General features: G+C 38.0%; 1 protein-coding gene across 3 annotated transcripts in view; it reads left to right on the plus strand.

The window, feature by feature from the left end:
• The window catches only part of daam2 (dishevelled associated activator of morphogenesis 2), a 93,784-nt gene that overhangs the window by 48,491 nt on the left and 28,672 nt on the right, over positions 1-16,621 (plus strand). For all 3 annotated transcript variants that reach the window (XM_048191948.1, XM_048191947.1, XM_048191949.1), the window contains exons 4-6: positions 6,802-6,876; positions 8,580-8,674; positions 15,973-16,306. In XM_048191948.1, coding sequence (XP_048047905.1) covers positions 6,802-6,876; positions 8,580-8,674; positions 15,973-16,306 — 504 coding nt within the window. The remainder of the gene's footprint in view (positions 1-6,801; positions 6,877-8,579; positions 8,675-15,972; positions 16,307-16,621) is intronic.

Genomic DNA, 16,621 nt, shown 5'->3' on the forward strand with positions numbered 1-16,621 from the left:
GGTTTGTCCTTTGTCCTAAGAGAGAACTTGACTTATCTTAAAAATTATACCAACTGTAGTGGCAAACAGGCCACTGGCTCTTAGTTTGAAGTCTTCCATTCAAACTCCATCAAGGATTTAATGAAGCTGTTGACATGTGTGTAACGTCCATCATCTTCCTCTACACCGCTCTCCTGTCTTCTTGCTCATTCCCTGTCTGATAGTACAACCTGTTGAAGATCAGACTGCAGTGGTGAAACTGGTACCAACAGACAATCTCTATAACCACAAATCACCCATTTATGTTGTAAGAGAAACTTCTGTATTTTTCAACCTGGACATTGTTTTCCCATGTTTTTGTGTCTACGCGAATAATTGAAATTGGTCCAGTATTGACCACAACGGCTGCAGCTATAATTTTTTTGAGCATTTGTGCATTGTCAATGTATGTTTACTAAAAGTGCTTGTTTTACCACTGACAGGCTCGGATCGGACAACATTATGGAACGAAATCCCTACAAAGACTTTTTGTTAATCATAAGAGCTTTTTCGTTTAAACACAAACGGCCATTTATCGCTCTCCTCAAACCCATCAGACTGCAATGACAAATACAGTAATTTTACCATCGTAAAACACACTTCATTAAAACTCAAAAGAAACAAAATAAAACTCATCAAAACCCTCTTGGTTTGTCTTTCCACTGTTCTAACTCTGGTTTGGTTGAAATAAACCCTTAGATAATTCACTTGTTGAGTTTTATGATAAAAGGGATAAAAGTAATTGATAATCATTATAAAAGTTACTGAACTTCCAGAAATCCACCGTTCTCCTCCTCCAGTGACCAGGAGTTGTTCTCCGGTGACACGCTTTCATTGTTTACAGAAATCCTGTATTATTGCCAGACATATTGCAGTCGAGATACAGCAAGGCTAGAGCAACACTAAATTATACTGTAAAATATCCCCACTCAATCAAAAGTAAATGCAATATAAACTAAGGTATTATTTTACAGTAATGTGGAAATGTGGTATTGTACTGTAGGTTACTGTAGGTTGCTAAATCTGCAGCGACATCAAACATCTAACCCTAACAGTGCAGCTTTGAGAAATCACACTGTTCTTACCATCAAGATGTCGATTTCTGCTGCTTGGCAAGAGTCCTGTATGTTCACTCATGCCATTCATGCAAATGGATAAAGTGCCTGTTAGATTCTTTATTGCAACATGGTCAGTAAGCCCAATGCTTTCAATGAGAAATATCTCAGTTACGTATGTCACCTTGGTTCTCTGAGTAGGGAACGAGATGCTGTGTCAATAGCTGAAGCTTTGGGAACACTATACCACAGTGCCATAATTTTCGTCAGTTTATACTGACAAAAATGAAGAACCAGGAGTTAGATAAACATCCAGATCGTAAATTCCAATAAAAATATGCAGAGAGGATCAGGCTGCAAATATAACCCATGTACCTCATGAGAAAACGAAATAGCATTTCTCACCCAATGTGACATTCTTTGTTTTGTAGAAGCAGCACCCTTACTGCAGCCACCAATACAACTCATGCAGTCAATGTAAATTCTCAGTACCCTAATCAGGCAAAGCCTATACAATCGCTCATTCCCCTTTGACTTAAAGTGCGGAGGAGAAAAGACTGCAACATGACAACTTTGAAGTGGAAGCAAACTTTGTTATATCCTAGCCTTGGTTTCAATAAAATCTAAACCAGGCCAGGATCAAAATCCATACAGGAAGAGCTCACAAATAAAACCTGGAAATCTCCAATCTTTTTTTTGAAAGATGTCAGTGCCAATAACAAAATGTTTTTAAGTGTTGGTATTCCTCAGAGGCTGAAACGAGGAACCTGTTAAACCTTGTTTAGAAGGAAGCCTTCTATAGAAGACTGCCCTGTAAAAAAAATTAAAATAAAAAAAAGGTGAAAACGATTGCCATAAAAACAAGTGAAATAAGAATAGTATGTTGTACTAACAAATGCTTATTTAGTGTACTACACTCATACAAGAGTTCAAGTAACTCGAAAATAAATAACTATAGAGTGTACTTGATAATTTACTTTAAATTTACAATTGACTATGAGTATAGACTACTCAGAATTGCTATTTTTAACAACTAAACACTTTCAAGTGAAACAAACTGTTTACTATGCTGACTTTAAGAGTTCATTGCGACAAATAAATTAAGCAGTATGGCTTTATTTGCCCATTTTAAATGCTGTCTTTGCTGTCAAATAAAATAGTTTTTTTAATGGTCAGAGTCTTATCAAAATCATTTTTTTTTCTTAACCAAAGAAATCACTAATCACCATAATGGTGACTTAAACAAAGCCATCTTAGGAAATCGATATGAAGTTAACTTATGTGTTGTTTTCTAAAATTTTCAGTTTTGAAAATGCAACATTCAAGATGACTTTGGAAAATGAATGAATGCAACTAAGGAAAAAGAGAACTGCAGAAGAGGGGAAAATGAGTGAAAATCCTATTGAGATTGCCCTGCCTCAGTTTTTTATTTTATTTAAATTTTTTTTTTTTTTTTTCTTGACAAAATCAAACTTAATCCATATATTTTTTTGGATAAAATCCCATCCCGCTCTACTTTGTTTTTTCTTGTTCAGTAAGCCATTTTACTCTGAAATGCATCACAATATAATAATGAAGTCGACAACATTAGTTTTAGGTTGACTTTAAACATCCTTGACTGGAATTTAACTTGAGAGAAGCAGATCTGGATAAATCATTGTAAAATACAACAAATTATTTTTTGCATTGGAAATTGAATCTCTGTATATTTTGGCCAGGTAGAAAAGAGGACAACCCACTGAGATGTTGGATTCTGGAAAGATGTTTGTCTAGATCTAAAAAGCAAGGCCAATTACTGCACTGGCTTTGGGACAAGCAGAAATCTGTTTGCTAATGTGATTTAGCTGGGGGATTCTGGAGAGGCAAACTGTTATTGAAGGAACAGATCCTTGTTTGGCCCACAAATATAGTTCCATTCTCAAGTCACATAACATACTGTTGAGCTTGTGCAGACTGTTCGAATTGTGTCAGAGCTCTTGAGGAAATGTGTAGCAGATCAAATACACATTACAAAATTAAAACTTCATTAATGCACAACTTTTCAGTGGTCTGTCTCTCGCTTCGTCTGTCCTTACCCCCAGGTGGGGGCCTGCGAGTAACAGAGCTCCGTTCCAACGGCTCTCAGCCTCGCCCTGCTTGCCACAGAGAGATACCTAAGACAAGACAATGGACATATATAAATTCACTGTGTTGTCCTATGCTTAGGCAGCTGCCTTCAAAGACACTAAAATGGAACTTAATGAAGTAGAACATTTTAAAATGAGATGTCTACATAAGCGTCACCTGAAGCACATGGTTTTTAACTAGACTGAACAGTCAATACTTTCCTTTATTATAATCTAATTTAAGTATAGTTATAATCACCATTGCTCAGCTTGCTCTGGTTTACCCCACAATATAGATCTTATGCACCAGAGAAACAAACACGCAGCCATCTTTAGAATTTTGTTTTTGAACTTCCGTTTTTGCAGTAATTCTGTATATTTTTTTGGCATCACTGTCAAAGAGTAATTAGCTGGTGAAGTGGATTTACTTATTGTAGAGTTAACAAAAGTTATCATGAGCATTGTAATGTTTGAAGCAGGTGTCACAACATAGCTTACGAAGCATCAACAGGATCGTTGAATGGTATTTGTAGGTAAGGGCTACAAAAATTGTCCAAGGCATTAGATTAACAATGGAACACAGTGAAGACAGTCATCAAGAAAGTATGGCACAGCTGTGACAAGAACAAGGTGTTCCTCCAAAATTGATGAGAAGACAAAGAGAAAACTGGTTAGGGAGGTTGTCAAGGGGCCTACAGCAACATTAAAAGAGATGCAGCTCTTCCTGGCAAGAATTGGTTACTCCCTACATATCTCCTGTATCCTCCATCTGTCTGGGCTATGGGGCAAGACGCAAACCAAAGGCATCCAGTCTCCCAAAATCATGTGGAAAAATCAAGCATAGCGTTTTTTCTGGTGGGTCACGTCAGTCAAGCTCTCATCAGCTGACTCTTAGCTGATCCACATCTACCTATAGTAATACGACACCCATTATAGCATCCCTGCATACAAGGTCCATTCAATATTATCAGCAGCTTTATTGCGTTTCTCAGGAAGCTACTTTTTGGCCAAGATTGTAAAAGGTATATTTGATGCACAAACAACACAGCACATCAGCAAAAGAACACCATACCCACAGTGAAGCATGGTGGTTTCTTCAGCTGGAACTGGGACCTTTTTTTTTATTGAAGGTGGAGGGAATCATGAATAGCTGCAAGTACTAGTCAATTTGGGAACACAACCTTCTGGTGTCTGCTAAAAAGCTGAAAATGAAAAGAACTTGACAGTGACAGTGATCCAAAACACACATCTAAATCAACAAAAGAATGGCTTCAGCAAAGAAAGATTAATGTTTTGGCATGACCCAGTTAGAGCCTAGACCCGAATCCTAAGAAAATCTGTGTGGGACTAGAATAGGGCAGTGGCACAGGAGATGCCCTCGCAATTTAACCAGTCTGGAAAGTTTTTGCAAGAGTGGGAAAATATTCCCAAATAATATACATCTCCATTGTTATTGTTTTATATGTAGGCTATTATTATTATTTGATGACAGCTAGAACAGCTAATGCTGTACCTGCCTGAGGTTCCAAGGAAAGCATTCATCTCTTTGTCTTTTTGAGCTCCTGCCCTGAGCTGTCACTCTTCTGGGGTAATAAGGAACAGATATACAATGTAATATAACTAATATTGTTGGCATGCCAATAAAAGTTTAAAGGTTAAACATGTGTTTGCATTGTTCTCAAACTCACATAATCTTTTCTACCTTAAGGATACATTCCGATTGTGCAATCTAAAAAATTCAATATCCTGTACATTTTTTTTTTTCCCACCCAACTTGGAGTTTTTTTCTCTCCCACACTTATAAAGGAACCCGAGTGCAAAAGCCATCCTTTTAGATTCAATGCACTTACCATAGAAGCAGTGATGGCTTTTACATGGCAATTTGGAACACAGTCAACACTTTCGAGAGCGTTGATTTGTAAACGGCATGCCAGTTGTTTGTGTATAAGTTTGCAGAGTGCACGCCCTTCGCAAACATGTATCTGTTTCCTGTTTGGATTACTGTGTCATCAAATTCGCATTTTGACAGCTGGACCCTCAAAGAAGTCTTTGAGTTCAGCCAAAAATGCTCCAAATCTCCATAAACACTCATGAGCGCAATCTGAAAGATGAAACGGTGTTCAAACAAAACCACAGAAATTGGAGACATGGAGAAACATGTCCGCAAACGCACAAACCCAGAGGTCACCTGGTCATGGTGGGATTGAATTTTACACTGAGAGAGTGAGCTTCTTGGGTAAAGGCAGCCAAACTTATCCATTATCGCAATGGAACACTGTGTGGAAACAAATTCCAGTGATGCTGGTTGTGTGCTGATTTAACAAAACAAAAGAAAATGATTCTAGACTTTGTATTTGGATTTCTTTTCTAAACTGTGTTTGACCCATACTGGGAATCTGCTGGCAAAAATAATGTTTATTATCGTTACCTCCTGTATTGTTCCTTTTTATTGATAGTGCAAATATTGACGCACAGGAGGAACAGATCACTACTGTGCTGACCTTAAGCCAAGTATGCCCCATCTCTCTATCGCTTTTTATTTGTACCAGACAGGGAAATTAGAGCGTCCTTATAACCTTCTAGAGCTGGTCAGGGTAAATGTTTGGAGCAACGTGACAGGAATGAGACTCTGAGTGATAAGAAATTGTGCCGTGAAGAATGTGAAAACTCATTAAACTGTATAATCTGGTTGTCGCAATCAGTTTGGCTGCAAGACCGACTGACATCTCTGTACAAATCGGAAAAACACAACACATGATCGAGGTCCAGGCCAGGCTGTTGTGCCGGGTTCCAGCATTGTTTGGCTTTGATGTTGAACACTTACCGCTGAGAGGAAAGAAGCAAGTTGCTTAAATCTGTTTGCAAGTTATACATCCTAGGTTCTTGTTGTTTTGTCTGGCTTGACTGTGTGTTGTGTAGTATAGTACTCAAAGTTCTGTTCATAAAATATTTATAATTGCCATCTTAGGCATATCATGTCTTTCTGTTGTACAAGAAATCACATTTCGTGTGAAATTTAAAAGGTTAAAAGGTAACACTCCTGCAATATAAAAACAAACAGCTTAACTGAATTTAAAAAGAATACTACTTTTTTACTTTTGCAGCCAACCATCACAGAATACAATCCACACTTAGGCAGCATGGAAAATCAGTCCATGTTCAGCATATCAATTATATTACCTGATAAACATTTACCAAGATAAGATGGGCTCAGATTGACCCTTAAATTAGTAACGCACAAGAAACTGAACTGTATGATATGATCTGTGGTGATTAAAACTAAAATATTTGAACTAAAAAACAACAAGAACGTCATGCACAAGGAAGTCGGAAGAAAACCAAAATTAATCCTAGACCTCAGACTCCAAAGCACCATGACTCCATTTCATTACAGTTTTTCAGTCTGCTCTGTAAACATTGATCTAGTAACTTCACTTGTTTGGCAATAAACAATTTCAGTTGTCATGGCCTGGTTAATATTGACATATTGACAAAGTGAATATGTGCCAAGCAAGAGACATCCCCCTTAGTAAGATAATTAATACAATGTGGGATCAAGCTACTATATTATATACTATTATACACTATATTATAACTCTCTCTCTCTGGTGTTTTTCTCCTAGGAACAAGAGGACCCTAACAAGCTTGCTACCAGTTGGCCTGATTACTACATAGACCGCATCAACTCCATGGCAGCTGTAAGTATTTACTCTGTTCCGCACATTTTTTGCACCCTTTGTGATTAAAACCCAATTTTGACACCAGTTAAGGTTCATGTGATTTAAGGTTCTTGTGAAATAACAAAGAGATTAGCTTATAAAATGTGAGCCTTTTTTTTTTTTTTTTTTGTCTGCATACAGTGTGTTTTGTTTGGACACACTGCAGTCAAAGTGTCATCTGATTTCATTGAGTTTGACGAGCTTAATGATTCTGATCTGCTGCTGGGAATTTGTCTTGCATTTGTGTTGGGCATATATAGTATCTGAGTTTGCAGTCTAAATTGAATGAAAAATTAATTCACAGAATAATGGAATTAGTCAAATTTTTCTACTGAGTGTTCCTCATTCAACAAAGAACACAACCAATGTGGCCCTTTTCATGAACAAATTATTCTAATGAACTAAGGCAAAAATACTTACAAGACTACAAGTTATCTGTTTGTCCAGTTAATCTAAAGAATTTGAAAACCTATAAGTGTCATGTCTGAAAATTCTGCAAAGAATGTTCCACACCTGTAAAACAGTGTAGAAAACACTGGTCTGCGTTCATTGTTTGTGGCCATCACAAACAATCAGTGGATTCATGCTAGCAAAATAGACTGCCAAAATGCAATCATCCTAATGTTCTTTATAGCACTGTAATATGTTATTAAGCTGCCCCTGATTGCACATATTATTTACAGGTCAACTGATTTTGCACATCTTTGTTGTTTATCATCATGGTTTCAGAAAATAATCTCTCCTCAAACATTGAAGTCCAAGTCTGCCCCCCTCTCTCTCTCTCTCTCTCTCTCTCTCTCTCTCTCTCTCTTTCTCTCTTTCTCTGTCTCTCTGTAGGAGAAGTAATTGCCATCTGACTTCAATAATCAATGCTCTGTTGTGATTAGATGATGGGAGGGAATTTTTTTTTTGATTTCTTTATATGTAAAATCATAACTGATGTGTTTAGCAAATTAGGTAAATGGAGTAAGACAATGCTCTCTCTGTTTTTCGATACTTTAATCATGATGGATTCTGTCTGACTTTGCACCATGACTTCATTTTATGTGGATGAGTGCAGCTGAATTGTGGGATAAATCTGGTAGCTGTTAGTTATTAGATGAGCTCACTTTGGTAGTGCTGAGTCGACACATTGAAATTACACTTGCTCCCAGTAGCCATTCATAAAACACTGTTAAGACTCATGTGGTCACATGTTATATATCAACTGAGCCTTCCCTCTGCGTTCAATTTGAAAATGTTACTGTCATAGATCAGAACGGATATATCACTATAAACAGCAAATCAAATGATATTTAACTTAAAAAGTTTTACCATGACCAGCGAATGATGATGCACAGATGTACAGAAGCATCAGAACTCTTAATTAAAGTTTATCTTGATTAATTAAAGAGATCTTGAGAACTTGAACAATGAGAGCTTGAACTAATTAATCTTAATATCCTAATTTTACCAAAGGTGTACATCTGGGTATTCTGACAATTCTAACAATGTAGCCTACATGTACTAACAATGTATGATCTCCATGCTAAAATAGAGTTATGATTGATCAGGAGCAGGTTGCTGTTAGACTGGACATGGTTTGAAGCTTTTTTTGAAGCATACCTGAACTGCTATGATTTTTATCAGTGTCGTTGTCTAAAACCAAAGTAAAAGTTTGAAAAAAATCATCTGTATTTCAGATGCAGACACTATTTGCCTTTGATGAAGAGGAAATGGAAATGAGAAACAAGGTGGTAGAGGATTTAAAGACAGCCCTCCGCACTCAGCCAATGAGGTAAGAGAACTCTGTGAATCTTGTCATTATGCTAACTCATAATTCTGGTCTCCGGTTCAGGGAGTCAGGAGTAAATACCTTGAATTAAGAGTGCTGCTCTCAGCAGACAGTTTTCCATGGCTAAATTAGGCTTAGATTATGTGGGATCCTCGGATCAAGAAGCCTCAGGGTACCTACCATCTGTGAGGATTGGAGTGGATGTGAACATTACTGCATCACTTCTCGTCTGTGACTGTCTGGCGTGGGCTGATCACCGATGTTTGAACACACTGAATTACTGTGTATCATTCGTTCAGCTGAAACAGTCGCTTGACTGCTTCCAGTCTTCTGTACTGGGCCCTTTGGAGTCTCTTTCATCACTGCAGGCAAACAGAAACAGATCTGCTTCTCTGAGTCACAAAGCAAAAAGTCTGAGCTGCCAATCATACTGGACTCAGTTGTCTAGACATGCAGGGTGACTTGAACGGGACTATAACAAAGTTCAGTTCAGGGAAGGAGGTGGGAACCGGTAAATGTTCAACGTAATCATTAATGGTAAAATAAAACATAAACAACAAAGCAAAACGTGCGGCATTGGCCTTTTTGCTGACTATAACATAATAAACCAACAACTTAAAATGCCCTAGGCCCACTCCTCTCTCACCCTTCACTGTCGTCGGTCGTTCTCATATCCTGAGACTGGTGTGTCGGGCAGGTGTCTCTAATTAGCATTCACTCCACCGGCCTTGCTTCTCTTCTACTGCTCTCGGACCTGCCTACCTTCACACCTCAGGGACTTACTGTTGAGTTCTCTCGAGAGTTACCGCTCTATTGCCATATATGAGGCACCGTCTGGACCGTGTCTATATTTTGTGGTCAGTTTTGTTCAATGTTATATGGTTTATTTTTTTGGTTGATTTTAAAAATGATTTTAAAACTGTTTGGCTATAAATAGTTGTAATTCATGAATTTATGACAAGCTCTTTGAGAGCAGCTAGCCATGCCTTGGATGTAATCCGCTAATGGATGCTTTGAGGTTTTAAGGTCTTTTATTTTTGCACCTCCTTAATGCCAGCGCAGGGATTACATTAAATGAGCAGAAGGAAATTAAAATATTGAATATCCAATTTAGTGTAGTGAAATGTGTTGAATACCTACAATTCTCTAAAGAAAAAGTAAAATCACAAAACTTCCAACTCAGCACATTCTTGCAAACATTGGCTGTGGTGTTCTGATGGACCAGAAAAGGGTTTACAAGCCAGTCTGAGTGCTTTTTAAATCTAGCAAAACTTCCTTTCAATCATTCTGTGCAATCTTTATTCCAGTTATGCTATTATCATCAGCTATTTATTTATATAGAGTTATTACTTTGAGTAATTTTAGACTATTAAAAATCCAGCGAGTGCCACAATTAGATGATGTAAGAGTAACATCTACATAGTCATACAGTAACTATCTTTGTCCAATATAAAATGCGGTGCACACACTGCCCACTGCTTTTCTATGAAGAGTAATTACAGCCTTTTGAAAAACTGATCTTTTACAACAATCTAATGTTCAGTAACCCAGAGCAGTATAGACTGTTGAAAGCTCTCTTTGTGGATCGGTATCACAGGTAGAAAAAGATTACCATAGTTAAAACCGTATAGCTGGTTACATTTGTCAAATAATTAGTACTCTCTCCTTACAGATCTTTTGAAATGTTTTCAATCTTATCAAAATGAGAGCACTCTTTTGTGTATTATTTGGTTTCCAGACTGAGCTTTATCTGAGCTAACTTTGCATCATCAATGTATGTATAAGCAGCTCTTAACTACTGTAGCTACAGTATAGGCAACAACTTAGTAGAAGATAATATCAACTGATTTAGGTTATTAATTGTTTTTAGCCCTTATTTAATACCTAATTTTGGCAGGTTTGCATGCGTAGGAGTTGGTAGAGAAATTCTGACACAATTTTATGTGAAGAGTGTTTCATTGCAGTGTGTTTCCCAAACTGTAATGTAAACTAAAGTTTTTTTTTATTTTTTTTTTTTTAAACATAATAAAAATGTAAACAATTCTAGCCCTGCTTCAATAGAAATACATCAACACAGGGAAGAAAAAGACATGCCAATGTCTATGCTAATGCATGTTTATACTATTCAGATCTTGCGCATCTCGGTTTATCATTGATTAATGATCCAGCAGTGTTCCTGTATGTGTATACGCTTGCTATCTTTGACGGTTAGCCTACTGAGACAAAAGATCCATTCATTATTCAGTGCAAACAATCTGCCACCCCTTGTTAACACTGGAAGTAGGAAAATAAATGCGCCATCATGATGTTTTGGCTCTGACAGCGCAGTACTGTAAAATATGATTACGACAGTGAGTTTAGAATAAAGTTTAGAAAGTCGCCAACAATTAAGACTTTATCTGTAGCCAGTACTAACTCAGAAAATCAGCAAATTCTTTGATTAAGTCTGTATAAGCAAATTCTTATATAAAGCACCATCACTTCAAAAGAATTATATTTGAAACCAGACCTCTGAGAAATATTGAAAATATTACTCATGCTTATAACAGTAATCTTGGGCGGTAGACTTATTTAAAATAATGTAATCGTCTGGTTTAAGCCAGGATTCTGTTAAACACAGCACATCTAGGTTATGATCTGTGATCATATCATTTGCAAAAAGTGTTTTTTATAGAAAGGGATCTAATATTCAACAAGCCAAGATTTATCATTTGTTTATCTGTATTATATCTGTTTTTTTTTTTTTATTGGACATCAGTTAAGTTATTACCCTGAAATGGGTTTGAGAGTTTTTTGTATTTACTAATTCAGGGGACAGACACAGTCTCTATATGATGATATCTAGGTGAAGGAGTCTATATGTGGTGGGATTTATCTGACTTAGGTGACGCGAGACGGCTAGCAGATGGTCGGTTTAGCCTGACCTGCTTCCTGACCTGGGCCCCAGTTAGTCAAGTGCCAACTCTAAAGACTATGTTCCATATTACTAGAGAGAAGAGCGACACCACCTCAGGAGGGATGATCTCTTTTCAACAGCTCATGTCTGCCACAAAAACTAGTCCAATTGTCTATGAACCCTGTGTTATTCTGTGGACACGACATAGACAGCTAGCCATTGAGTGACGACAGTCTGTTACGTATCTCGTCGCCCCGGCGAAGAGGGAGGGGGCCAGAGCATATTACAGTGTTTGACATCATACTTGCGAGTTCACACACCTCTTTAATGTTATTTTTAGTGATTTCTGACTGACGAAATCATACATCATTAGTGCCAACATAAAAATCTTAGAATATTTACGCTTAGAATTAGCCAGCATTTATGATGTCACGTGCTTTGGCTCCTGGCTATGGTGGCTAGTGTGTCTATTTTCACATTCTGTTCATTAGAATCTGCAATAACTAGGGCAATTTTAGCAGGTTTCTCAGTGCGTCACTCAGTGGGGAGAACCAGCTTATTGTGTGTGTGTGTGTGTGTGTGTGTGTGTGTTACAATAATATAAGGAGGAATCTGTGGTTAGCCAATTTGAATGGAGGGATAGTATTTCTATTTTAGTTACTTGCTCTCCTACTCTGGTATGTAATTCGGTGGTAATAGAATGAAATACTTGTGTGAGTTTAGCATGTTGAAATAAATATGTAGAAAGGCCATTATGTATATAGTCAATAATGTTAAAAAAGTGTCTTCATACCTTTTTATCCATAATACCCTTTCAGATCCTTTCATCACATGATGCTTTTCTTTGCATATAAACTTTACCATCTAATTGAATGCATTCATTAATGGTGCATGCATTAAAAAACTGTCAGCTTCTTATTTCATCATCTTGTGTTGTCGGCATTTTTAAACCAAAATATATATGTATGTATTGTATATAGTATAGATAGTATCCAAATTAGGAATTAGCTAAAAGTAAATTTAATTAAGTTTTGGATTTGGTTGTTCATTTTCTGATTCTAGAACACTTTTCTCATCTAGGGAGGTTCAGTGGGTGGCACTGTCAGCTTACAGCAAGAACGTCCTCCTTTTTTTGGATACTGTCTTCAAGTTTCATGTGCTCCACCTTCTTTTTTTTTTTTTTAGTCCACATTCTGGAAGGGCGTGCAGATGACAAGCCTTTCTTAATTTGGTATTTTTAATATAAACTGTGTAGCCACGACACATGGCCTCTGTCTTCACACTGCTGGTCATCCCACACAAAGTGAGAGAGGTTTCACAACATCCTCCCAAGCAACCCAAGTCTCTCACCAACACGATCGGCAAGAGTACTTGTGTCAAGTCAGTGAGACAGATGGAGGCAACATGTTTATTGACCTTCTGAATTACTGAGGTAGTTCTTTATATGGCTTTAAGGGGATGATTAAAATCTTCTAATTTGTTTCGACATGGAAAATATGATGCACTCTTACTCCAAGCATGCTGCGGTTCAGTTTAGGTCATTGGAAAGTATGTCCATCTTTTGTTTAAGGAATGTTTTCACCGATGTTTGGACAAAGCTGCCCTGTTATTCTGAGGATGAATTGTCAATAGGGTCTCAATAAAGGAACAGACATCTTCGTCCCCCTATTAGACTTCAAAATACTGATGACCTCAAAGAGGTCCAAATATATTGAACTCAACCTCTTTGTTTTCACATGTGTCAAATGCCTTCATGGAAATTGTACCCTGAATGCTTTAAGAGTTTGGACGGGTTTGTGTTTTTCTCCCCGTGCTGTGTGAAGTGTAGTAGCCAGATCCAGTGAGCGTCAATGACTGAAGAAAAACACAGCAAAGTGCAGGAGAGGTAGCTTCAGGCATTACTTGTGTTGGCCACGGCTTAATGGGACAATGTGCTATCCCACCTGTGCCCCCACAAGCTCTGCTTCCAGTGTAATTTACACACTCCCAGCTGCTTTTCTTGCCTGCTGAACAGTAACTGATACGCAATACTGCACACGTGCATGGTTTTGTTCACATTTTGTCTGGCTAAGTGTGACTTTGAACAGGTCAGAAAGCTCTTTATCAAAGCTCAGCTGGCTTCATTTTACTGCTCATGTTATGACTTTCCCAAATGATCACTAAAGTCTTTACAATCACTTTTTAAGACCAGTTAAATCACCCTGAATAGATTTTAAACAACCAGATCTAGTGTTTCATGTGACGTTTCCATTCTAAGAGTTTAAAAAATAGGAAGAATACATGTGCAGTCCAGGGGTCCCAGGTCCCATTGACACACCTGGACCATGTGTCAAAATAGCTTGTTTATATAAGAAACATATATGATTTGTAGTGTCCCAGTGTAGTTGTTTCCTCTGGAATATTCTTCAATCTAAAAGATGTTTTTTGTTTGTTTGTTTTTTTGTTTTTGTTTTTTTAAGACTATTGTGTGTGTCTCCCTAAAGTGTTGCTGACACCCTGGGAAGCAGTAAGTCCTACCTCACTGGCATCTGCTCCTCCACAGCAGAAGGAAAAGCCAATGATGACACAGGGTCATGGAGACTGTGTTTATGGGTTTATAATGGGATTATCAGATGTGGGACTGGAACTAGCTCTTTAAGGACTCAGAAAACAGCACCTCAGAAAACGAACACGTTTTTTGTTAGGCAAAGATACTGTTCCACAAAAGTTGAGACAGAATATTCAAGTAAAAGCCTCAGAACAGTTCCTCTTCTTAAGACTTAGCGCACAAACTTTTTTATGTAAGCAGCCTTGCTTGCCACCATGGATGTATAATTCAAAACCTGTTCCGGAATGTGAGTTTCTTGGCTGAATGGGAGTTTCAGTTCAGAAGAGAATACTTTCCACATTGGAATAATATAAATAAAAGTTCATATGAAATTTAAAACTAGAATCATGAAAAGGAAGAACAAAGAAACTCCAATGGCATCAGTAAGAATGTTTTCTAATACTGCATAAATGAAAGTGTGTATGTGTGCTTAAATAAGATCTGAGAGAATCACTGTTTCATCGACTATTGATGAATGCGGGATAAATGTGATATTTGTATCAGATCATAATACCATGGTACTAAATAAATAGCATATTTATAAACTATGCTATTAGTACTGCAAGGTATTAAAAAAACAAATCATGGAAGACATAAATGAGGTAATATGTTTATGTCAAGCATTTATATACTGCAAGAAAGCTGAAGAATCAAAATATGGCTTGACCATGAAATGGTCCATGGACACTTAGCATAGATTTAATGTGGAAATCAGATAAGGGGCTAATCCAAGCAGTAGAGTTGAGGTGAGGAAAAGCTAAACGACTGTGGGCCAGCTATGATCTCATGTATACATCGCTCCCGGAGATTCCAAAGATTACAGGTCGCCCAAAGATCACTGAGCCATGACCAGGTGATTCGCGTCTGCTCTGTAAACTAAGGTTTGATCACGTTTGCAGGAAATACAGAGCCACAATATATGGGATAATAACAGACTGATTTACTCCAGTTGGAGGGAGATGCTTTTCTGTTGCCAGCGGGTGCTAAGAAAACCATGCGGTGACTTGAACTTGGCAAGCTTTGTGAAGCCAGTGCATCCATTATGATTACAGGTGATAAGTCACTGCTGCCCCCCTAACCCCCCTCCATCTCCCTCTGTTGTCAGTATTGTCTTCCGTTAGGGCACAACCATGCTGCACCCTAGTGTTTGGTTAACTTGCAATATGAGTCACCTGAGTTGAGTTGGTAGCAACTCTGTTAATAGTCGACAGTGAGTCATCAAAAGTAATGTCATAAAGCCTCTGTAACAGTGGGTCACTTGATCGGCCACTGACTTAACTAACCTGATCGGTATGACCTTAACTAGCCTGATTAACGAGTCCTGGGTTTAGCTCAACATGATAAATGTGAAGGTACATGCCCATTCCGCGCTGAAGGGTTTTCATGGTTGACTTGTCATTTATTTATGCAGCTGAGTATATAAAGAAGCCATATGGGATTTTTGCCAAGACTTTTGCAGATCAGAATGTTTTCACAAGCGATGTTTTAAAGATAGTCCCTTCTGGTTTTTAGCAAATATGCCCTTAGATCATTTACATCCAAATGGCACTGAATTTTATTTATGTAATTCTGTGTGTCAATATATGTTATTCTCCTTGGGTAAAAGCCAATGACCATATGATCTCAAGGGGATTTTCATAGTTTAGGCCTTGTTCTAAAGGCACTGCCCCAAGAAACACCAACTTTTTGGTTAGATTTGTTGGATCAGTGTGTTAGTAATGTTTTTTTGGTGCAGTGTGGCAATGATAGTTACATTTCTTAACATTCTAGGCACTGGAAAAAAACAATCTCACAAATGCTTGGTGATTCTCCCTTCAGGTTTGTGACGCGCTTCATAGAGTTGGATGGCTTGACATGTCTTCTGAACTTCCTAAGGAGCATGGACTACGAAACCTCAGAAAGCCGCATACATACCTCCATCATCGGCTGCATTAAAGCCTTGATGAATAACTCCCAGGGCCGTGCTCATGTACTGGCCCACCCCCAGAGCATTAACACTATCTCCCAGAGCCTCCGCCAGGATAACATCAAGACCAAAGTGGCTGTATTGGAGATCCTGGGCGCTGTTTGCTTGGTGCCTGATGGGCATAAGAAAGTGCTACAGGCAATGGCACACTACCAGAAGTATGCTGCAGAGAGGACTCGCTTCCAGGTAATGTTGCCTTTTAATGGGAGTTTTTGTAACAGAATTAAACAACAATTTCCAATGGAGAACAACTGTAATTTAGTTTGGGCAATTCCAGCTCTATTATCTGACTGGATATGTAAAATATATTCGTATGCATACACCTGTGACCACACATCAGTTGAATTTGTCAAGTGTTGCACCGTTCATAGTGTTATCATTGATTGTCATGGTGCATGACGACCATAAGCCAGCTGTTATGCTAATGAACTATGTCTGGAAGGGTTTGATTATTACAGTTGCTGTTGCCAACATTTTATAGGCGTACTCAAGGTCACGCGT

Source organism: Megalobrama amblycephala, linkage group LG5 (assembly GCF_018812025.1).
Source record: "Megalobrama amblycephala isolate DHTTF-2021 linkage group LG5, ASM1881202v1, whole genome shotgun sequence".
NCBI classification, from domain to species: Eukaryota; Metazoa; Chordata; class Actinopteri; order Cypriniformes; family Xenocyprididae; genus Megalobrama; species Megalobrama amblycephala.